Below are 24975 nucleotides of genomic sequence, written 5' to 3'. Positions count from 1 at the left end.
TGAAGCACAATAAACCTCAAACCATTTTTCATCTCCTCACTAGTTCCGAGAACACCTTAAACATGTGTTCACAAATGAAATATAATAGCTGCAAATTATAATAAAGAGATGATTCAGAAATGTAGAGTAGAACAATATCTTTGTGTTTCATGCATTGTCTTTATGGCTTCTCAAGATCATACAGAGTATGGAGCACATTAAAAAATACTTACGGTATACCAGCACTGAACTCGTATCGGAACCATGAAACATGTGACCTTATGGTGAATTATTTATGCAATTTTCTGAATATGTTTTTATGTATCTCAAAATCACAGGGCTGCGCAGACTTTCTTCTTGCCTCACATATGAATATTACTTTGTGAACATGAATAACAACTGGACTGAAGCACAGAGTTACTGCAGAAAGAACTACACTGACCTGGTTACCATTGACAACCCAGAGGAAATGAACAGAGTGATTAACAGGGTAAACCTCACTGGTTATACTGGACCAGCCTGGATAGGACTGGAGAAGGGAAACTCATGGAAGTGGCAGTGGTCCCTGGAAGAGAGACGTCTCTACAGTGATGGACAGACTGGGTTCTCAAACTGGGACAGCAGCGTAGGAGCACCTCACACTGCGGATGGGAATACCAACTGTGTGGGGATGAAAGACAACGGGAAATGGAATGATATTCCCTGTGCCTATAAATCTCCCACAGGATTCTTTGTTTGTTATGATGGTGAGTACTGGGATATTTATTGTGTAAATCACAGAAGGTTGATATTTTGGAGAATCAGTAACAGTGAGACTTGAAAGATAATTAGATAATATTGTTTATTGTGTATTGTTGTACTGTGAAAAATGATGGAAATGGAAATAGCTGTAATTGAGAAGAACCTGAAAATCTCAGAATGTACACACACACACAGGCTGAAGCTGCCAGTCCCAAGCAGGGTCGTGGTGAGCTGGAGCCTACCCTGGAAAGACAGGGCACAAGGCTGGAGGGGCAGGGGACACACCCAGGACGGGATGCCAGTCTGTGACAAGGCATCCCAAGCAGGTCTTGAACCCCAGACCCACCAAAAAGTAGATCCAGCCAAACCTGCTGCATCCCCGCACCCCGGCTCTTGGAATGTAACACTGTCCTATTCAGTGAAAAACAGGGACACACATTAATTAATGTATTCCTTTGAACATTAATGTAAACCTCATCTGCCATAAATAGAACTGATCCATACAATTGTACAGTAACGTTTGTGCTCCGATTTCATTACTGCTTTTTTACAGTCAGTCACTTATTCACACATCACATCATCTGAAACCGCTTGTCCCATGCGGGGTCGCGGGGAGCCGGAGCCTACCCGGTAACGCAGGGCGTAAGGCCGGAGGGGGAGGGGACACACTCAGGACGGGATGCCAGTCCGTCGCAAGGCACCCCAAGCGGGACTCGAATCCCAGACCCACTGGAGAGCAGGACTGTGGTTCAACCCACTGCGCCACCTCACCCCCATTGGGTGAAACATAATTTTAAAAAAAAATATGAAAAATAACAATAAAAACATTACGACAGGAGACATGTATCCACATCTGACAAATTTCAGGGCAAATTTTGAGAATTCAAGGTGTCCAAATTGAAAAATAAAGGCAGGAAACAGACCCATTTACACAGTGGGGTAATTTTTATTGGAGCAATTTGGGGTAAGTACGGCATGGCGGCATGGTTTCACAGCGAGTAACGCTGTTGTTTCACAGTGCCTGGGTGGTGCGAGAGAATGTGAGTTTGATCCCTGCTCAGTCAGTGTGGAGTTTACATATTCTCCCTGTGGCTTTCCTTTCGGTGCTCTGGTTTCCTCCCACAGTCCAAAGACATGCTGGTCAGGTTCACCAATAGTGTGTGAGTGACAGAGAGAGTGTGTGTGTTCCACTGATGTATGGATGAGTGACCCAGTGTAAGTAGTGTATCTAGCAGTGTAAGTCACCGTGGTGAATAAGGTGTGTGGGCTGATAACACTATGTAGAGTTCATTGGAAGTTGCTTTGAAGAAAAGTGTCTGCTAAGTGAATAAATGTAAATATAAGTACCTTGCTCAAGCATAGTACCACCAGAGGTGAGATCTGGGTCCAAAGGCAGGAGCTCAAACCACTACACTACCAGCCGTCCTCTGACCACAGATGTCCTCACTACTCTTCACATAAATCGTCTCTAAATACAACGTCAATAAGCACTTTTTGGCAGAGCCATGGTGATCCGGAGCCTATCACAGAACCATGGTCCTAATGCTGAGAGGGACACACACCCTGGACAAAGCCCTAGTGACACAACTGTCGGAGTGACACAAACATAGTGGTGAAACTAAAATCAAGTATAACGATCATTTACAATGATGATGGTGAATGATATTAGGGAAACATGACAACAACACTCAACACTCAACACGGACATGAACTGAGATTCAGCCTGACACAGGTAACTAAACACAGGGCTTTTCACAAGGAGTAAAAGCACAGGTACCTGTTGAACTGGGAAATAAATTTTGTTGCCCAACTTTGTCTGAACATATGCAGTGTGTGTATCCCCAATTTATCAATCAGCAGTAAATTAATGAATCAATTATATTTTTACAGAGAGAAAACAAACCAACCAGAGCTACGTCTTCATTAATCAAAATAATAGGACCTGGACGGAGGCACAGAGATACTGCAGAGAGAATTATAGAGACCTGGTCAGTGTGAGGAACCAGACTGAGAATGATCTCATACGCAACATGTTTACAAGTAAAACCTGGGTGTGGATCGGTCTGTACAGAGACTACTGGCAGTGGTCAGACCAGAGAAACTCTTCATTCCGCTACTGGGCACCAGGAAAACCTGATAATAATACTGGGAATGAGAAGTGTACTGTAGCCTCGATCACACAGACACTCAGTGGAATGTGGGATGATCGACAGTGTGGTGAAAAACACCCGTTCATATGTTATGATGGTGAGTTTAAATCAGTTTAACATTTTAATTTTTAAGAGCTGTAGTTACGAAGAGAACTATCGCTTTTTACTGTGGTATAATGTGAGAGAAAAAGTGTGCACATTAACTGTCCCTGCAGAACCCTCTCCTTCTCCTCTACCTTCATCTTTCAACACATCAACTCTCAGTCCCCTGATATTGTGATGTACTAAAATTTAAAAAAAAAAAAAAAGAAATTAAACAAAAGCACTGCTAGTAGTGTGGAGCCAATAGTTAAAAAAAGTTGTTTTTTTTTTCTACCAGCACCTCTAAGTGCTCACAGTGATGTTTATGATGGTTCCTAATTAAGACGTTTCATATGAATCTTCCTTTTTCTGTCATACAGAAAAGCCCCCACCGTACGAAGGAAAAAGAACAGTGGTGAAGGTGAAACTGAGTTCTGCTGCAAATTTAAAAGATCCTGACTTCAGCGACCAGATTCTACAGCAGGTCAGTATTGAACAAGATTTTAACTCAAAAATCATGAGGAATTAGATAATAATGCACTGCCCCCATGGAAATTCAATAAGGAATACCTTGTAATCATTTGCTGCCAACAGAATCAGCTAATGACTAGCTGGGGCAGCAAGTAGTGTAGTGGTTAGAACAATCACCTTTTGAATTTAAAGGTGGCAGGTTTGAGCCCCTCTCTGCCTGTAGTACCATTCTCTAACTTACTTACCCTAAAATTACCCAGCTGTTTCAATGAGTAGCTAATTGTAACCTTAACACCGTAAGTTGCTTTGGAGAAAAGTGTCAGCAAAATGAATAAATGTAATCCTGTGATATAAAACTTATTCATTTGTCTGAAACTTTTTTCCAGAGTAACTTACAGTGTTTAGCTATTCACAGATATTTACCCATTTAAACAGCTCAGTAATTTTACTGGAGCAGTTTGGGGTAAGTACCTTGCTCAGGGGAACTGCAGCATTACGTGGGATTCGAACCTCCAACCTCCATATCCAACAACATTAGTTTTAACATACTGTATCCATCGCTGTTCTTCAACTCACAGAAACTCTACAGTAAATTTTCCTCATGACATTTTTAACTGAAGTCATACTGCTATGAAATGAGATCTAGCCTCCTGTGCTTTTCCAGTGGAATTTCATGTTTTGTTGACTTTTACAATGTTTGCAAAAGGATTAAAAATAAGCAGATATTCAGACAAAGAATTTTATGCAAGTTTTTGTGTTGTCCAGCTGCGTAAGGAGCTGATCGGTCGAGCGATGTCGGAGGACACACAGCTACGCTGGAGGATTCAACCTGATGGACAGATTTTTCACTTGAGTGAGGAAGGCAACACTGGCCATGAAGAAAAATGTAACATAACATGAAAATGCTCAGTGTTCACGGTTCCTTCTCAAATCATGACAAATTATTAATGTAAAAGTATCTGTGTGGCTTGATTGTGTGTTGCAAAGTGAGTTCCCTTCTCTTCACTTGTTTTCTGTCCAGTGTATGAAACTGATTTCTGATCTCATTTTTCATCCCCAAGACAGATGATGTGAGACATGAGCCGCTGACAAAATCATTTACATTCTGTATTGAATTATTCTTTTTATCTACATATGACCCTGTCAGCAGAATTTGCAGCTTCATTGATAAATATACAAGTGACACTCAACTGGTCCCAATTGCATATGTAAGATGGAATAAAAGTGTATATGTTTTAATTGCACTGTTCAGCTGTCACCTGTCAACTACTGAAAATTTTTAAATGTATTGTCATCATCAGATGTGCTTTTCTTCCGTTAAAGACATATAATAAAAATTAGCATCCCCTCATTGACTGTAGTCAAATCTGTTTTAAACCTCATCCAATGCAGAACATGTGTACATTGTAAATTTCATCAAGTGTACAGTATAATATCAAATTTCACTAAGAGATATGATGACATCGACAGCACCACTGTTTTCGGACAGCCAACCTTTTAAAGGGGAAATTCAAAAGAATGACAATTCAGCCTAAATGCAGGGCTTTCCAAAGTTACCAAAAAGTTAATGGCCTCTGCTTGTAATCTATAACCATTTCAAAGAAAATTATCTACATCAAGGAAGAAGGATCCAAAAACTATTTTTTCACATGTCGTACCCGTTTTAATAAAAGGAACAAGAAAACTGGATTTGTTGTAGCACGGAAGCTGTGGTGAAAACACATTACAGTGATGATTACAAAGAACTACTAAGATTTTTAAAAAATGAAGAAACTCCCTTTAAAGGCTGGTAATTGAACCTCTAGTTGTTTTCATTCCCCATCGCATACTGAACTGCTAATCACTCGTCTTTAAGGGAAGCAGTGGTCAGACCAGAAAAAGTCTTCATTCCGCTATTGGGTACCAAGAAAACCTGATAGTTATGTTGGGAATGAGAATTGTACTGTATCCTGGTTCACGCAGACACACAGTGGAACATGGGATTGTTGACAGTGTGGTGAAAATCACCTGTTTCTGTGTTATGATGGTGAGTTGAGTTGAGATGGTAAGTTCCACCAGTCAAGTGAAGTAACCGGACGAGCTTTGGTCCCTAAAACTGGTGGTGACTGGTTTTTTGGTGTTTAATGTCTCAGTCAAATTACTTTTTGACTTTTATACACCGGTAGCTGAGGGAACAATACAGGGTAGGGAGAGTAAAAACAATTAAAATATTGGTTGTACTTTTATCATCACATGCAAAATAGTGGTTTCTTCAGTTAAAAAAAAAAAAAAAAACATTAAATACCCTGCCAACACATCCAACACCCAACTCCTTTGACCCTAAACAACACACTGTCAGGAAGACTCGGAAGTTTGCATAAAATATTTTCATAATCACCCCTCATTTCACTTCCACTGATCCTGATACAAGAGAACATGACCTGGAATGAAGCCCTGAAATACTGCAGGGAGAATTAAGTGGACCTGGTCTTGGTTCAGAATAAGGAGATCCAAAACTGAGTGGAGAACAAGGCTAAAAAAGCCACCAGTGCCCTTGTGTGATTGGGTCTCTGATTCTCCTGTAGATTGAAACTCTGGTTCTGGGTCACTGGAAGCCTGGCCTGCTACCAGAACTGGGTTCCGGGCAACGGGACTATTTTTGCATTTACAACCTGGAAACAGAGTCCGAGAGGGAGACTTCTGATGAAGCAGTTTTATGATGTGTAGGGAGTGCTGTTACACACAAAGTATTCCATATTAATAAGGAGACCGATGTCACTGTGGACAGAGACGTAAGAGACGTGAAAGAGATCTGAACACCCTTGTGATTCGCTGGATGCATCGCTCTCCGTAGGTAAGGTTTGTGTGGATGCAGTACTGCTGTCCTTTGTGTACGTTGTACATATTGACCTAAAATAAATGTTCAGAACAATAGCAATAAAAATAATGCTGCAACTTCTACTGTCAAACTGTGTTAACGGGAGTTTTTTCAATGTACAATACTTGCTGACTGGATTATATAATTAACCAAAAATTTTTCTTCGCAAATGGTTCATACTGCTTGGTGGTTCAATAAGTTTCTCTACATTCTCTTTTCTATTATTTGATAAAGCTGAACCAGAATATTTTGTGTCTTATGCCTAAGTTCATCTAATGTTGCTGCTTTCACTGTGCATGAATTCATGAATGAAGTCAAACCATTCTGAAAAGTATGTAAAAAATTTAATATGAATAGTGTTTTACATTTCACAAATATATGTCTGCATGAATATGACTTTCTTGTTGCATTTTTATACCTATAGTGTTACTTAAAATATGCTATCAGTTGAGAAAAGTAATGGCATAAAATTTTATAATACAAACTCAATAAATAATTATCATAAGAAATACCTGACATATATATCAGGATCAAATTATTTCGGAGTTAACTGAGATTCATTTTTGTTTTGTCCCTTTGCAGTCTGTTAATCTGTCACAGTTGCCCCTTCATGTGCTTGGCCTGTGAAATTGATCATGTGTCACTGTAGTTATTTTCTTGTTCCTATTTCTGCAATTCATGCCAAACTTTGCAGCTGGATCACTGCTGTATAGAAGTGGTTCCATTACAAACAGACAATGTCTGTAGGAATGAGGAAAACCATGATCTTCCTCATGCTGTTCCGTCCAGGTCAGTGTTTCCAGTGTTCCCAGTATCACACAAATCTAACACAGAACAACATCTCTGTGTTAAATACATTGTGTTTCTAACTTATAAAGAGCATCTAGAGTATATAAGGACATTTTGGCATTATATTTGATATATCTATGTATAATTATTTATGCATGTTTCTGAATATGTTTCCACATATCTCAAAATCACAGGGCTATGCAGACTTTCTTCTTGCCTCACATATGAATATCACTTTGCAAACATGAATAAGAACTGGACTGAAGCACAGAGTTACTGCAGAGAGAACTACACTGACCTGGTTACCATTGACAACCCAGAGGAAATGAACAGAGTGATTAACAGAGTAAACCTCACTGGTTATACTGGACCAGCCTGGATAGGACTGAAGAAGGGAAACTCATGGAAGTGGCAGTGGTCCCTGGCAGACACACCTTCCTATAATGAAAATGATATTGGCTTGTGGGACAAGGCAGCTAATCAGCCTGATTGGATGATCGGTGGGACTGAAGACTGTGGAAGACTGAAAAACTTGAAATGGCATGACTATCCCTGTAACTCCACAGCATATTTCGTTTGTTACAATGGTAAGCTGTCTGACCATATCAGTTTTTAAAAAGACAAAAATTACCGTGAAAAATTTATTTCTTGGAGCTAAGTTTGTGCTTTTATTGTTGCATGAAACTGCAACCTACTTGCCATGCTGGTAACCATGCTACCTACATGCATGCACATAGTTACCATAAACACATAGACACCCCTATTTAAACCCCAGATTGACAGGGAGAAAGGACTTGTTCTGGAGCAAGAGACAGAGAGGGACTAAGACCATCCTCACTTTTCATTCTTACTGACACACAGTCTAAGAGTTCCAGAGTAAATATATTGAACCCTGTTGTCCTGAGTCACTATCCCATTGTCCCAATAACCAGTATTTCTCAAACAAACCACCTGGCACTATGGGTCCTTTCAAAACACAACATGAAGGCAAAGTGATGGAGAAAAGCTACGGGATACTAGTAGAGTAAACGCTCAGTCTCTTACTCCGACCAGGGCAAACCTACAGCTCCCTGCTCATAATCCCCAAAAGTCTCTCAGACCAGCTGCTTAAAAGACTTCACTGATTCTCTCTCACCTGTCAGCAGCTGGTCGTCACAATTATGCTAAGGCAGCGGAGGGCAGTGGGCAACTGTTAATCAATCCCATCCCCTGCCATGACTGCACCACCACCAGATTCGAAAACAACACTTGCATTTAGAAACAAACAAATCAAGTTTGATATGAGACAAACGGCTGTTAGTTGGGTGAGACAGAAGTGAGGTGTAAATGTGTCCATCACCACCCCGCATCTGCTGGCCAAAATCATTGGACCCAACATAACTCCACATTTCAAAAATAAATGATACACAAGGAAAAACTCAACTGGCCAAATAAAGCATTTCATTTGAGGGGGGACTGTATAGTAGATGCTTTGATCCATAATTAATAGTTTTGCACTTAATTTTCATATACTTTCACTTATACCATTACCATTACTTTAAATAAATATTAAAGCAAAATTTTATAAAAGAAATTTGGTTGCTTCAGAGGCTTGACACCAAGTTTTCATTCATGAATCCAGCTCCTGTATCATTAAGTTGTCAATGATGCTTTACTGTAAACATATTGACATGTATGCCAGATGGTAAATATGAATTTGAATGTCACTGCATTTTTTACAGGCGCACAAGGTACCACAAACCCCTACATATTAATAGAAACATATCTGACATGGAGAGAGGCTCAGAGATACTGCAGAGAGAATTACACAGACCTGGCCAGTGTGAGGACCCAGGTTGATCAACAGCAGATGAAGTCATTGGTGTCAAGCACAGTGTGGATCGGCCTCTTCAGAGACCCTTGGCAGTGGTCAGACCAGAGAAACTCCTCATTCCGCTACTGGGCACCAGGAAAACCTGATAATTATGATGGGAATGAGAAGTGTACTGTAGCCTCGATCACACAGACACTCAGTGGAACGTGGGATGATCGACAGTGTGGTGAAAAACACCCGTTCATATGTTATGATGGTGAGTTTAAATCAGTTTAACATTTTAATTTTTAAGAGCTGTAGTTATGAAGAGAACTATCGCTTTTTACTGTGGTATAATGTGAGAGAAAAAGTGTGCACACTAAATGTCCCTGCAGAACCCTCTCCTTCTCCTCTACCTTCATCTTTCAACACATCAACTCTCAGTCCCCTGATATTGTGATGTACTAAAATTAAAGAAATTAATTAACAAAATTAATAAAAGAAATTAAACAAAAGCACTGCGAGTAGTGTGGAGCCAATAGTGAAAAAAAGTTGTTTTTTTTTTCTACCAGCACCTCTAAGTGCTCACAGTGATGTTTATGATGGTTCCTAATTAAGACGTTTCATATGAATCTTTCTTTTTATGTCATACAGAAAAGCCCCCACCGTACGAAGGAAAAAGAACAGTGGTGAAGGTGAAACTGAGTTCTGCTGCAAATTTAAAAGATCCTGACTTCAGCGACCAGATTCTACAGCAGGTCAGTATTGAACAAGATTTTAACTCAAACTTCATGAGGAATTAGATAATAATGCACAACTACCTTTGGACCGGAAGGTGGCAGGTTTGAGCCCCTCTCTGCCTGTAGTACCATTCTCTAACTTACTTACCCTAAAATTACCCAGCTGTTTCAATGAGTAGCTAATTGTAACCTTAACACCGTAAGTTGCTTTGGAGAAAAGTGTCAGCAAAATGAATAAATGTAATCCTGTGATATAAAACTTATTCATTTGTCTGAAACTTTTTTCCAGAGTAGCTTACAGTGTTTAGCTATTCACAGATATTTACCCATTTAAACAGCTCAGTAATTTTACTGGAGCAGTTTGGGGTAAGTACCTTGCTCAGGGGAACTGCAGCATTACGTGGGATTCGAACCTCCAACCTCCATATCCAACAACATTAGTTTTAACATACTGTATCCATCGCTGTTCTTCAACTCACAGAAACTCTACAGTAAATTTTCCTCATGACATTTTAAACTGAAGTCATACTGCTATGAAATGAGATCTAGCCTCATGTCCTTTTCCAGTGGAATTTCATGTTTTGTTGACTTTTACAATGTTTGCAAAAGGATTAAAAATAAGCAGATATTCAGACAAAGAATTTTATGCAAGTTTTTGTGTTGTCCAGCTGCGTAAGGAGCTGATCGGTCGAGCGATGTTGGAGGACACACAGCTATGCTGGAGGATTCAACCTGATGGGCAGATTTTCCACTTTAGTGAGGAAGACAGCACTGGCCATGAAGGAAAATGTAACATAACATGAAAATGCTCAGTGTTCATGGTTCCTTCTCAAATCATGACAAATTATTAATGTAAACGTATTTGTGTGGCTTGATTGTGTGTTGCAAAGTGAGTTCCCTTCTCTTCACTTGTTTTCTGTCCAGTGTATGAAACTGATTTCTGATCTCATTTTTCATCCCCAAGACAGATGATGTGAGACATGAGCCGCTGACAAAATCATTTACATTCTGTATTGAATTATTCTTTTTATCTACATATGACCCAGTCAACAGAATTTGCAGCTTCATTGATAAATATACAAGTGACACTCAACTGGTCCCAATTGCATATGTAAGATGGAATAAAAGTGTATATGTTTTAATTGCACTGTTCAGCTGTCACCTGTCAACTACTGAAAATTTTTAAATGTATTGTCATCATCAGATGTGCTTTTCTTCCGTTAAAGACATATAATAAAAATTAGCATCCCCTCATTGACTGTAGTCAAATCTGTTTTAAACCTCATCCAATGCAGAACATGTGTACATTGTAAATTTCATCAAGTGTACAGTATAATACCATATTTCACTAAGAGATATGATGACATCGACAGCACCACTGTTTTCGGACAGCCAACCTTTTAAAGGGGAAATTCGAAAGAATGACAATTCGGCCGAAATGTAGGGTTTTGCAAAGTTACTAAAAAGTTAATGGCCTCTGCTTGTAATCTATAATCATGTTGAAGAAATTTATCTACAACAAGGAAGAAGGATCCAAAAACTATTTTTTCACATGTCGTACCCGTTTTAATAAAAGGAACAAGAAGATTGAATTTGTTGTAGCAGAGAAGTTGTGGTGAAAAATACATTATACTGACGATTACAAAGAGCTACTAAGATTTTTTTTTTTTTTTTTTAAATTGTGAAACTCCCTTTAAAGGTTGGTGTTTTAAACTCTAGCTGCTTTTTCTTACTTTCACATAATGAGCTGCTGGTCACTCGTCTTCAAGGCAGGCATTCTGAGACGTATTTTGACTGATCCTCTGTAAAGTTCATATTGTTGAGTTTCAAAGAAGCAAGATGATATTAATTGCTGGAGATACAGAACTGAATAGAACCTCTCTGTAATTGGAGATCCCTTACATTCAGTAATGATGACAGCAAAGCAGTTATGGACCGGTCACTGTGATGAGAAGATCTAACGGAAGACAAAGAGTTTGTGATGCTCTGATGAGTTCTCATAAAGAAATTACTTCCATGCACTGTGCATGAAACTGAAAACATTTGTATTGTAATGTCTAACAAATATATGTTCCTGCAATCTGATCTTATCCTGATGCTAAGAGACACTAACCTTTCAAAGGTGACGTTTCTTTCTTTTCTGTTCCAAAAACATCATGTTTGTGTTATTCAAATAAGGGAAGCGCATTTCGCCTGAATTCATGAATATGGAAATTGTAAAACAAGGGATCTGAAATCCAGCAAAAGTAAACTGAACATGCACAGTAAACACATATATAGAAGGACAAAGCAGATCTCGCTACACACTCAATGTTTAGCCTCCCTGAGATGAGCAGCGCTGTTGTAAGGCATCAGATTCACTAAGACTAGTTGAGCTTGCTGAAGTATCAGACATCAGATCAGTAATGGGCAATACTCTACTGGTTACAGTTTTCTAAGATTGACAAGATAATCACCAAAGTGGAATAGTTTGGAGTATTGCAGGCATTATATTGGTTAAGGGACTGGATGTGTAGTTTGGAGGTTTTCATATAGCTCACACTTATGACTTCAAATGTTAAGTTACAATTATTTACCCATTTATACAGCTGAATAATTGTTTATTGAACATTAATGTGCATTCTAGGGTTTATAATTATTCAATGTAATGTTTCTATGAAGGCTATTTGTGAAGTTTATGTTACATGTAACAATATGTACGATACAGTGGAGGAAAAAAACTGTAAATTCTTTGCTGCAAATATGTGTATTCATCTCCACAGAGCTCTTCTGCATACTTTATTCACACCTCCATCATCAATATCACTTTGTGAACTGGACTAAGGCTCAGAGCTTCTGCAGACAGAACTACAGTGATTTGGCCACCATTGGCAACACAGAGGACGTGAACACACTGTAAACCTCATTCGTTATACATTTAGCTGACACTTTTCTCCAAAGCAACTTACAGCATTAAGGTCACAATTACTACATGCTTACAATCATTTATACAACTCAGTAATTCAACCGGAGTAATTCAGGATAAGTACCTTGCTCAAGGATACTACAGCTAAAGGTGGGGATTGTACCTGTAACCATTGGGTCGAAAGGCAGTAGCTCTAACCGCTACACTACCAGCTGTCCCACATATAGGGACCACTGGCCGTTATGATGATGTCAACAGCTGGTGGTGGTCCTCGGGAAAAAAAAACAAAAAAGCAATAAAAAGACATCTGGAACCAAACAATAATGATGGGACTGAGAGCTGTGCTCAGATGTAGGGTGTTGGGAAGAGTAACAACACTCACAGTGATATGCCACGATTATTAGTTTGTTATGATGGTAAGCATTTCCCATTTTTTTTATATTAAACTCCAGAAACTATGCAATTTAGCTCATGTCTGCATATGAATTGTCTCACTTGTGTTGTTTTCATTTGTTGTTCTTTAAAATGGTACTGTGGGGTCTGGGGTTTGAGTCCTGCTTGGGGTGCCTTATGACAGATTGGCATCCCATCCTGGGTGTGTCCCCTCCTCCTCCAGCCTTGCAACCTGTTTTGCCAGGTTAGGCTTGCTATGACCCCACTTGGGATAAGTGGTTTCAGACAGAGTGTGTGTGTGTGTGTGTGTGTGTGTGTGTGTGTGTGTGTGTGTACTTACACTTTATAACTTCTTGTATACATCTTAGGACAACTACATCCATTACATTTTGGCAAAGAAACATGCAGTAAACTGTACAACAAGATAAGCAGATATTGGATTTCCATTCTTTAAGAGATTTCATTTAAGGACTTTACTATGTTTACCATGTTTACCATGTTAAGATTGTCAGCTGGTAGTGTAGTCTTTAGAACTGCTACCTTCAGACCCAAAGGTCACAGGTTTGAGCCCCACCTCCAGCACCCTTGAACAAGGTACTTACCCTGAATTGCTGTAGTAAAATTGCACAGCTATATAAATGGGAAAGTAACTGTAAGTAGTTTAATATGGTAAGTCACTTTGGAGAAGAGCATCAACTAAATGAATAAATGTAAGCTTAAAATGTATATCAAACTGAAGATTAAGCTCAAACTGGAATTACATCTAAACAAAAGGGCTCAAACTGAATACAACACACACTGTCCAAAACCGCTCGTCCTAAGCAGGGTCACGGCGAACCGGAGCCTAACCTGGCAATACAAGGCACAAGGCCGGAGGGGGAGGGGACACACCCAGGACAGGACGCCAGTCCATCGCAAGGCACCCCAAGCGGGACTCGAACCCCCGACCCACCGGAGAGCAGGACTGTGGTCCAACCCATTGCGCTACCGCACCCCCCAATGTAATATAATACAACACAACACAATACACAGAGGGCTGTACAACTCTTCATCTTCAATCTCAAGGCCTTATCCCTCTCACCGCTCCTCTCTCTTGCTTCATTACACTCATGCCCACCTTACACGTTACAAGCCCCACTCCTCTTAGATTATACCATATTTAAAACAACATTACACACCATATCCATACAAAGCACAGAATACCTGAAACACAATACATCTACACATTCATTTGACACATACAACGTAGAATAATCAGGTATGCAAACTGACACATAAATATGCATTTCAGATCCTAGTTGCGACCGGCAATTGCACTCGAACGCCCTTCTATAATGCAACATTCCCAGGAAAATTTGGGCCCGTGATGCACTATAAAGGCATATATTTAATACAGATATTTGGAAAGGTATTTGTAACTGGTATATGAATCATCCTTTGTTGGAACGCAATTGCTTCATCAGTCCAAGTCAACGCTGAATTCTAAAAATAAATTGTCATAAACAAATTTCTTCCATTCTTTGTAACTACAAGAGAACTTGTTTGCATGTGTGATCGGCTTGTGTTTGCACACAGATCCCAGAAAGTCTAACACTGACCACACTAACTTGACACATCATCTTCAGAGGTAAGAATTCTTGCATTTCTCTAATTAGTAAATGAGGTGATATTACGCAGTTAAATAAAACAACATTGTGTGTATCAGTGATAAAATAATCTTGCCTTTATTCGGAGTAAGGAATGTCAACACCGGTGGTAATTGGATCAAGAGCTTGACAGGTATTTGGAGAGCAAGAAAATTAGAAATAGTACTCGAAGTAGTTATGCACAAATGCTACAAGGGACATATTGTATATTGAGGGGACATTCCCCACCCCCATAATGTCTATAAAAGTAGTAAAGGTCTGTAATAACTATTAAAATGTGGGGAGGGTACCTTTTTGTAAAACAAAAGATCATTTCAGAGTTGCATTGGTCTGAATTCTTGACAAGAAAATACATTACATTTAGATTTATTCACTTAGCAGATGCTTTTCTCCAAAGCGACTTACATATAGACAATACAATGTGTACATTACATTAGCAGAAAGAGAGATATTGTTTTATGATGTGGTTCGTTATTGTTTAATCATTTAACAGACACTCTTCAAAGTTATGTTTGTGCAATAGTTACAAACTTATACAGCTGCAAAATTTTTACTTGGGTTACTGGAAAAATACTTTCTTTAAGGGTGCTATGGTGGGAAGGGGATTCAAACCTTAGACTGTGAGAGCATTCACACAACTCAGAAGGTCTTGAAGCCCAAGACACATTTCCATCAATAGGAGAATTGCATGCCGTTTTCTTATTATGTGTCTTTTAGAGATAAGATACTTTATTGTCACTCTATACAACACAATGACATTTTGTGTAGCAACCCTCAGAAAACAACAGCAGAAAGAACACATACATAAATAAATAAATAAATAAATAAATAAATATAATATAATATAATATAATATAATATAATATGTATTGCACATCCATACAATGACTTTTCGTTTTTGGATAATAATTTGAAGATGATCCTCACATGGATTTCTCATAAATTCGTTTGCGAACTTTATGAAAGAATACTACTGTAACGATAGTTATTATCAGTAATGATTATTTTTATTAATTACATATTTTGGATATGGAGAATGCTTTCAACGCTATTGAACAAAACAGGAAAATTCCGTCCGTGTAACTGAAAGGAATGCATGAACAATAAAATGTCTTGTCTTTCTAAAGGATTTTGATGTGTGTGTATCTTTGACTGCTCTTACTATAGCAGATCGACGTAGAAATGGAACAAAGTGTCACCTTCCTTCTGCTGTTTGCAGGTCAGTATTTTCAATCACATAAAACCAGTTCTGTCCAATGAACTGTCGAAATCAATATTTCGTACCTGAAAACTCACTGTATGCAATAATATCCAGGACACAAATCCTGCAGCGATTCAGGAATATAAATTTGGTCAAATTTGGATTCTTGCTCTCATTCTTATAATTTGCATGAAACTAGCAGATTTCTGCATGTTTCCAAATTGCGGGGCTTTGTGTGCTTTCCACAAGCTTCCCTAGTCAGTTCAATTTTGTGAACATCCAGCTGTTACAGAACTCCAGTAATTTTTCTGGTCCGCTATTGTTAAGGTGCGGTAAAATCCATAAATACGTAAATCCAAAAAGATTCCTCTGCAGTCTCAACAGAGCGTATCCAGTTTGTTCACCAATGGAACAAACTGTGCACTGGGAACATGTGTACAGTACTTTAAATAACAGAACTCAGCTCCTGACAAGGCCACAACCTCATGTGTCAGTGTATTGCATTCAAATATTGAAATGATGTTGTACGTTCATCGTCATCAGCGAACAAAAGTCATTATACCAAACAAAGCAGAATCCTAAATATGATGCAGAAGAAAAAGCAACATTACACAATTAAGTAGTAGTAGCAACTAATTAAAAATAACTTGAAAAACTGAGAAAGATTCAGCGTATGAAGTGTTCAAAATCCTAATCTCTGAACTACAAAAAATGCAAAAAGGCAACAATTTTTTATTTTTTTTTCACATTGCCTGTGTTTGTTTATCACAGGGTTTTACAAACTTGCACCGTTTGCCTCATTCTGAGTGACTGAGCGACTCAAGTAATTGTGTGTCTTCGTACAATACAGGACTCTGCCCTCTGTCCTCATGTTTACCTCATCAGTACCACTTTGTGAACATGAGTAAAAACTGGACTGAAGCACAGAGTTACTGCAGAAAGAACTACACTGACCTGGTTACCATTGACAACCCAGAGGAAATGAACAGAGTGATTAACAGGGTAAACCTCACTGGTTATACTGGACCAGCCTGGATAGGACTGGAGAAGGGAAACTCATGGAAGTGGCAGTGGTCCCTGGCAGACACACCTTCCTATAATGAAAATGATATTGGCTTGTGGGACAAGGCAGCTAATCAGCCTAATTGGATGATCGGTGGGACTGAAGACTGTGGAAGACTGGAAAACTTGAAATGGCATGACTATCCCTGTAACTTCAAAGCATATTTCGTTTGTTACAATGGTAAGCTGTCTGACCATATCAGTTTTTAAAAAGACAAAAATTACTGCGAAAAATTTAGTTCTTGGAGCTAAGTTTGTGCTTTTATTGTTGCATGAAACTGCAACCTACTTGCCATGCTGGTAACCATGCTACCTACATGCATGCACATAGTTACCATAAACACATAGACACCCCTATTTAAACCCCAGATTGACAGGGAGAAAGGACTTGTTCTGGAACAAGAGACAGAGAGGGACTAAGACCATCCTCACTTTTCATTCTTACTGACACACAGTCTAAGAGTTCCAGAGTAAATATATTGAACCCTGTTGTCCTGAGTCACTATCCCATTGTCCCAATAACCAGTATTTCTCAAACAAACCACCTGGCACTATGGGTCCTTTCAAAACACAACATGAAGGCAAAGTGATGGAGAAAAGCTACGGGATACTAGTAGAGTAAACGCTCAGTCTCTTACTCCGACCAGGGCAAACCTACAGCTCCCTGCTCATAATCCCCAAAAGTCTCTCAGACCAGCTGCTTAAAAGACTTCACTGATTCTCTCTCACCTGTCAGCAGCTGGTCGTCACAATTATGCTAAGGCAGCGGAGGGCAGTGGGCAACTGTTAATCAATCCCATCCCCTGCCATGACTGCACCACCACCAGATTCGAAAACAACACTTGCATTTAGAAACAAACAAATCAAGTTTGATATGAGACAAACGGCTGTTAGTTGGGTGAGACAGAAGTGAGGTGTAAATGTGTCCATCACCACCCCGCATCTGCTGGCCAAAATCATTGGACCCAACATAACTCCACATTTCAAAAATAAATGATACACAAGGAAAAACTCAATTGGCCAAATAAAGCATTTCATTTGAGGGGGGACTGTATAGTAGATGCTTTGATCCATAATTAATAGTTTTGCACTTAATTTTCATATACTTTCACTTATACCATTACCATTACTTTAAATAAATATTAAAGCAAAACTTTATAAAAGAAATTTGGTTGCTTCAGAGGCTTGACACCAAGTTTTCATTCATGAATCCAGCTCCTGTATCATTAAGTTGTCAATGATGCTTTACTGTAAACATATTGACATGTATGCCAGATGGTAAATATGAATTTGAATGTCACTGCATTTTTTACAGGCGCACAAGGTACCACAAACCCCTACATATTAATAGAAACATATCTGACGTGGAGAGAGGCTCAGAGATACTGCAGAGAGAATTACACAGACCTGGCCAGTGTGAGGACCCAGGTTGATCAACAGCAGATGAAGTCATTGGTGTCAAGCACAGTGTGGATCGGCCTCTTCAGAGACCCTTGGCAGTGGTCAGACCGGAGAAACTCCTCCTTCCGCTACTGGGCACCAGAAAAACCTGACAATGGGAATGAGAACTGCACTGTAGCCTGGTTCACACAGACACACAGTGGAACATGGGACGATCAACAGTGTGGTGAAAATCACCCGTTCCTATGTTATGATGGTGAGCTGAGTTTGATCTAGGCCAAGAACTGTAGACACAATACTTTGTGGATGCTTCTGTTTACTTTTCAAATTGGTCTACTCCAGTGGGGGGGAATATCACCAACCAAGATTACTGCAGGTATCGCCATTTGAAAATGTGAAAATGTGAGTGAGACTAAGGTTCAGCAGAGCATTCGGTCACTGTGAGTTTTACCACAGTGAGTCATCTGAATTTCAGTGTATTTATACCAAGTGTAGACCGGCAATGTGTGAAACTGCTTTAGTGCCTCTTCAGAAATATAGTTTTAGGGAAAAGTTTGGGCACCTCTGGCCAAATTACATATTTGGTTAAGTGTGTGAGTGAAAAGTAGTAAACAACTGCTACAGGAAACTGTTGAAAAACAACATATCTGCAAATGTTATTGAACAGTTTTTATTTGTGAACTTTTTATTCGTGAACTTTCAAAAATGAGAACATAGAAAATAGCAATGAACAATTGCAAATATAGTCCGGGGGGCGCAGTGGCGCAGTGGGTTGGACTACAGTCCTGCTCTCCAGTGGGTCTAGGGTTCAAGTTCTGCTTGGGGTGCCTTGTGATGGACTGGCGTCCCGTCCTGTGTGTGTTCCCTCCCCCTCCGGCCTTACGCCCTGTGTTGCCGGGTAGGCTCCGGTGACCCCGTATGGGACGAGCGGTTCTGAAGATGTGTGAAATATGGTTTGATGCAGCAGGTGCTTGTCCAAGCTTTGCATAAAACTGTAATTATCATTTTACTGGACTGTCATATTCTCATTACATTAAGGAAAAAAGAAGAGTCTGCCAGTAAGGATAACAAGTTTGAATAAAATATTTGCATAGTTACCTCTCATTTCAATTTCAGTTCCCTTGATCCTGGTACAAGAGAACATGACCTGGAATGAAGCCCAGAGCTACTGCAGGGAGAACAATGTGGACCTGGTGTCTGTCTACAGTGAGGAGATCCAGAACTGGGTGGAGAGGATGGTTAGAAGTGCCACCAGTTCCCATGTGTGGTTGGGTCTGCGCTTCTCCTGCAGATTGAAACTCTGGTTCTGGGTCACCGGAAGCGTGGCCTGCTACCAGAACTGGGTTCCGGGTAACGGGAGTGGAGCTGGACACTGTGGGAACACTGGGGCTGTCCAATCTGGAGGAGGACATCAGTGGGTCAGTCTGCCTGAGACTCAGAAGCTCAACTTCATCTGCTCCAAATAGGCAGGTGAGTCTGATCCACTGACCTGTAGGACTGTCTGTCTGAGCTGCACATGGACAAGAAAACACCAGTGCTTTTTCCTTTGTTTCTACTTTAGGGAACAAGGATCGCATCAACATCTTGTAGATCCCAACAGTTACAGACTCTCATGCTCTCTTTCTCATCAACTTTGAAGTAAGCGGAAAAATAATGTTACTGTTTGAAGTAAAGTTTCCTTTGACTAATCTTGTACTGCATATTTTACTGTATTGTTTTTCACTAAAAAGTTCCTGAGACTTTTTTAAATAAATAGGAGGGGATTTTCTGTTTGTTGATGTTTTCAATAACAATAGTGTCACATAAACTTGACTCTGTTACAGACATACAAAAGTGGTAGTTTGACTAAAATGTATAAGTTAGTTATTAATCACAGTACAATTGTCAAATTGCTTTAAAACAAATCATAAACTGTAATGACTTTTGATGTTTATTCCAAATAAAGCTAAATCATTCCTACACTGGACTCCTTGTTATTTAAAGAGATTTACTTAAACGCATTGTTAACTTCAACTTGAAATACCAGAGAGAGTGATTGTACTGTCTGAAGTAGGAAAGTGGCCAGATTGTGCACATAAATGTTGTTTGTCAATACGAAGATTGTTTAAAAAAATTAGTGAATTATAAATTAATACAGAACAAATTTTACATGTTTTTTATTTATAATGGATCAGTTTGTGCAGCTATATTTCGGAAACACAAACACTTGTACCTTGTGTTACGAACATCAGATTTACAAACTGATGAATAGCCCAACATTTTTACGTTTATTTATGTTTTTTAAACAGCTTTTTTTCACCATTCAATTTTTTTAGTTTCTTGATGCCTGCAGTTCTTCTTTTCTGCCATTTGGGGCAGCAAAGTGCTCTAATGTAACAGAAGCTGCACAAGCATGTGGGAAGGGAGTAGTAAATGTTCGGGAGAGCAAAAGCCAGCAGATATTTCATTTATTTTTTCAGACTACAGAAACTACTATATGCATGTATCTAGTATGCGTTTTTCTTTTATATTTCTAATCTGTTTGCAGTCCTTTTAAAATATGTTTATTCCTTATTTACATTTAATATTGACAGCTCCGTTTAAAAAAAAAAACAGTTGAAATCCAATTTTCTCCGTTTCTGCAGCTCTTTGACTTTAAATATAATCAGATTTTTTTGTCAGTTCTATTAGTATATGAAAAGTGCCTGAGAAAATATACAGTGTTGTGCTTATGTCACTTCCCCGGTGAGAAATGACAATAATAATGATACGATAATGATTATGAAAATTAAATGTCCTGTCATATCAGTGTTTTCATTTATCTAACTGATATATTAAGCAATCTATAATAATGTAAGTAATCAAGTTTTTTACCAAGATATCTTGCGTGATTGTTGGAGCAGATTTCATGGCTCTAATGACTCTTAGAACATCTTCAATCATGCAATTCCAGAATTCAGGAAAGCAAGTCTAAATAAAAAAAAATATGAGGCAATCAGCTCAGAACTTGGGATTGTGTTCATTTTATGTCCCTAAACAGAGCTGCGTTCGGTGGAATCGACACCATCTGTGTATGGCCCTGTGATTTGCATGGCTTCCCAAAGAACAGCTCTTTTATGTCCTGTTATATCCCAATATTTGCTTGCTTTTTGGTGTGGGCCAGCTGATAGTGCTCTATTTAGGGCTGTCACCTTGCAGTTTAAAGATGATGGGTTTGAATCCCTTCCTGCTCTAGTTCCCTTGGTCAAGGTCCTTGCCTTGAATTGATACGGTAACACCTTGCCATACAAATGGATAAATCATTGTTGATTATCCAAAATTGTAAGATAATTTTTCAACTTCAGACATGTACAAACAACCAGTAATATGGGATTAAATTAATTTTGTTCCTTTAAGGAAACTATGGCCAGATCCCATGGTTCAGTTCTTCACCCCAGTTGTGTTTGCGAGGTTTAGATTAACATATAATTATTCATTCACCTAACACTCTTCTCAAGAGCAACTTACTGTGTTAGTGTACTTACAATTATTTACCCATGAATAGAGCTGAGTAACTTTACTGTGTCAATTCATGGCAATTACCTAGATCAAGGTTACTACAGAGGTGGGATTTCTCCTTTGGAGAAAAGCATCTGGTAAATGAATAAATGTAAATGATTCAAACTTGGGCCCTTTAAGTCTCGAGGCAGCTCTAACCATTGTCCTACCTGGTCCCCTGGGGTTTATTGAAGTACTGATCACCAGATAATAATGCCAATAGTATTAATTCTACATGATGAATGTGAGATTGCGACGGACTGGCGTCCCGTCCTGGGTGTGTCTCCTGCCCCTCCGGCCTTACGCCCTGTGTTACCGGGTAGGCTCCGGTTCCCCCGTGACCCCGTATGGGATGAGCGGTTCTGAAAATGTGTGTGTGTGTGTGAATGTGAGAATGAAATCAATGACAATGATGAGAATATGAAGAATGAAGGAATGAAGGATTAACAGCAGACACACAGTCTGAACCACCCATTTGTTCTCCACCACTGATTCCACCCACTGCAGCAGGATCAGTATGACATTTTCACCACATCTTGATTAAAGATACATAACCAGTTATTAAAATTAAGGACTGTTGATAACTGGCAAGAACTGCTGGAGTAACAATGCATATTTTGAAATACTTCCTGTCACTTTTCCTCTTTTCTTATTCATTTTGATACTGAGAGGACCTCACACGCACACACACACACACACACACACACACACACACACACTCGCAAAAATTCACTGTCATGCAGGTGCGCCTCATCATCATCTCGGCCATTGTGTAGCATGAACTGCAGATCCGGTTTGTCAGGTTGGGGTAAAAACGAGAAGCTGGAATTATTGTGCGCACATTCCATTCCACAAGAGATACACACTGTTACAGGCACACAGGTACACACACATACACAGGGAGCCACAGAGACAGACACACCTACAGCCATTCACACAGAATGCCAGAAGTACAGACACACAAAACACACACACACACACACACACACACACACTTAGACACATACACACGTACAGACAGACACAGGGGCACATGGATGCACAGACATACAGAAACACAGCTGCAGACACACACAACTCAGCTCAAGTTTACTGCTAGGAAGGAAGTGACCACAAAAAAAGTGTTTTTGCGCTGACCCGATTTACTGATACCCGATCTATTAGTAATTATATGTGTCCGTGATAAATTTTGGAACGTTGCCTCGCGCCGTTGTTACTATTAAAAACCGACGGACAGCGACTGCGCTAAAAATACACGCATCTGTCCGCGAGACAGATGAGCGACACTGATACATTGATCGCCCGCGAAGATTTCACACATTTCACTGGTAGAATCGAGTTACAACATTGAAAACATAAATCAGTGCATCGCACTCTGTTTTGTCCGCGTCACTGTTTGTTCTCTAGGAGCTCATTCGGCGGACCGACAACAGGTAAGACTGTCAGCTTCTCCCAAACTTCACACGAACATGTACATGTAATAATAATAATAATAATAATAATAATAATAATAATAATTTATTATTGGATATATTATTATAATTGTTTTTATTGTTGTTGTTTTTGTTGTTCTATACTGGGTGCAGATTCAAAAGTCTGTACGGAATCTGCTAGCCCTCAGTGATCAAATAATATATTCATACATATTTTCTTATTTTTATTTAGTACATTACTTTATTGTTGTTGTTGTATCTATGACTCACATGAGAGCTTCCCTACCTCCAGAAAATACATTGTATTAAAAGAACTTTCTGTAGGCCTTACATGTCTGGCCTGAAGAAACTTATTGAAACGCACCCTCCCCGAGAATGTACAGCAGATACATTTGACAGGTCCGAGCTGGTGGTGCCCAGATGTTCCTGTTGACTCACGTTGTGAAAAGCGAATTGTGTAGCACTGCAGTAAGTGTTCCATGCAGTGGTCATTTTTCCCGCACCTTACTGTTCGTTCTGCCCCGTGCAGCTCAGGTTGCTCCATGTTCGGGCTCTGTGAAAGTCTGCTGTTTTCCCAAGGGAATATATGTAAATGATGTTGGGTTTGTTGCCCTCTGTGCTGCGGTGGCACTACACACCTACGCGCTGCTCCCTGTACGCCATGTTTTGCTTGTGGGATGATGCTGAGGAAGCTGACCTGTATGGAAATGATTAGCAGGGCATGTACAGCCCGCTGTTTTGCATGACTTACCGATGAAGCGCTCCCTTATGTCTTAATATTATTACACTCCTGTATTTACTTCCTTTTTTGCCAGTGCAATTTAAATTTCTTTTGGAAATCAGCAGGTGTGTCTTCTTAGAAGGTAGGAGGGCAGCAAGTTGTGTTAGGGCTGTCACCTTGCAGTCTAAAGGTGCTGGGTTTGAATCCCTTCCTGCTATAGTTCCTCTCAAGGGACTGACCCTGAATTGATAGCGTAAAACCCTGCTGTATAAAGCGTGAAAATCATTCCCGATTTTATTTGGTCACCTTTTGCCCTTGTTTCCTGGATGTGAACGCACCATGTGACCCAGTGCTATTCTGTTGTTAATTAAAAACACGTTTTAATAAGTAAATAAATAAATGAATTAAAAAAAATATGACCCCGTATGGGACAAGCGGTTCTGAAAATGTGTGTGTGTGTGTGTGTGTGTGTGTGTGTGTGTGTGTGTGTTAATTAAAGTTGTTTACTTTCGCTGGGATAGCAGAGAACACTTTGGCATGTCACGAGGTGAGGAAAATGTAAGAGAAGGGAAGAGAAAGCGGTGAAGTTCAAAGCCGTAATAATGATAGCTTCTACAGAGGGAGGAGGAAGAGGTGTGTGAAGCATCTACAAGAACAGGGAGAGCGGAGCCAAGAGAACAGGTACTGCTGGATCGGCAGAGCGCCCCGGGCCAGCGAAAGAGGCGCCACTTTTCCGACACACATTCAGTCTCCCACGTTATGTGTCGGTCACAGATAAGCTTTGGAAGGGCTTCAAAAAGACTGGAAATAAAAAGAGAGACAAAGCAGAAGCACAAGACAGAGAGGGCAAAGGTGGACTAGAGAAAAAGAGAGGTGCCACGAGGAGAGCAGAAGTGAATGAAAAGGGGTCCGGAGACACTAGACAGAGGAAAAGACCAAGCGGTAAAGGGAAAGGTAAGCAATGGATAGTGTTACCTTCATTACGAATTTAGAGGAGTTGGAATAGGTGTGCACTCATATAAAGGGCAATATGAATAAAAGTCAGAAGTATGAGCAAAGTTAGTAGTCATTAGGGTCAGGGTTAGTGGTTAAGGTTT

The 24975-nt window shown here is 39.7% G+C and overlaps 2 protein-coding genes and 1 pseudogene across 2 annotated transcripts; all 3 read left to right on the top strand.

The window, feature by feature from the left end:
* The first annotated feature begins 367 nt into the window (after window positions 1-367).
* Window positions 368-6128, top strand: LOC114911904 (macrophage mannose receptor 1-like; annotated as a pseudogene).
* An 875-nt stretch (window positions 6129-7003) lies between these two features.
* Window positions 7004-9663, top strand: LOC114911903 (C-type mannose receptor 2-like). The gene is made up of 4 exons (XM_029256392.1): window positions 7004-7068; window positions 7263-7568; window positions 8790-9137; window positions 9515-9663. The coding sequence occupies exons 1-4, from the start codon at window positions 7017-7019 to the stop codon at window positions 9661-9663; spliced, it is 855 nt and encodes a 284-aa protein (XP_029112225.1). The 5' UTR covers window positions 7004-7016.
* Window positions 9664-19350: 9687 nt separating this feature from the next.
* On the top strand, window positions 19351-19674 carry LOC108930631 (lithostathine-1-beta-like). The gene has a single exon (XM_018745983.2). The coding sequence runs from the start codon at window positions 19351-19353 to the stop codon at window positions 19672-19674; it is 324 nt and encodes a 107-aa protein (XP_018601499.1).
* Window positions 19675-24975: the final 5301 nt, after the last annotated feature.

Source organism: Scleropages formosus, chromosome 11 (genome assembly GCF_900964775.1).
Source record: "Scleropages formosus chromosome 11, fSclFor1.1, whole genome shotgun sequence".
Classification (NCBI taxonomy): Eukaryota; Metazoa; Chordata; class Actinopteri; order Osteoglossiformes; family Osteoglossidae; genus Scleropages; species Scleropages formosus.
The sequence above is the reverse complement of the archived record's forward strand: the minus strand, read 5'-3'. Positions and strand labels throughout refer to the sequence as shown.

What these genes read in the sequence shown, in the direction of transcription:
- LOC114911903 (XM_029256392.1), top strand. Translation starts at nt 7,017, where the DNA reads ATGTCTGTAGGAATGAGGAAAACCATGATCTTCCTCATGCTGTTCCGT. An exon ending in CCTCATGCTGTTCCGTCCAG is followed by an intron (nt 7,069 to 7,262) that starts GTCAGTGTTTCC and finishes TCAAAATCACAG; the next exon opens with GGCTATGCAGACTTTCTTCT. An exon ending in CCCGTTCATATGTTATGATG is followed by an intron (nt 9,138 to 9,514) that starts GTGAGTTTAAAT and finishes TATGTCATACAG; the next exon opens with AAAAGCCCCCACCGTACGAA.
- LOC108930631 (XM_018745983.2), top strand. Translation starts at nt 19,351, where the DNA reads ATGACCTGGAATGAAGCCCAGAGCTACTGCAGGGAGAACAATGTGGAC.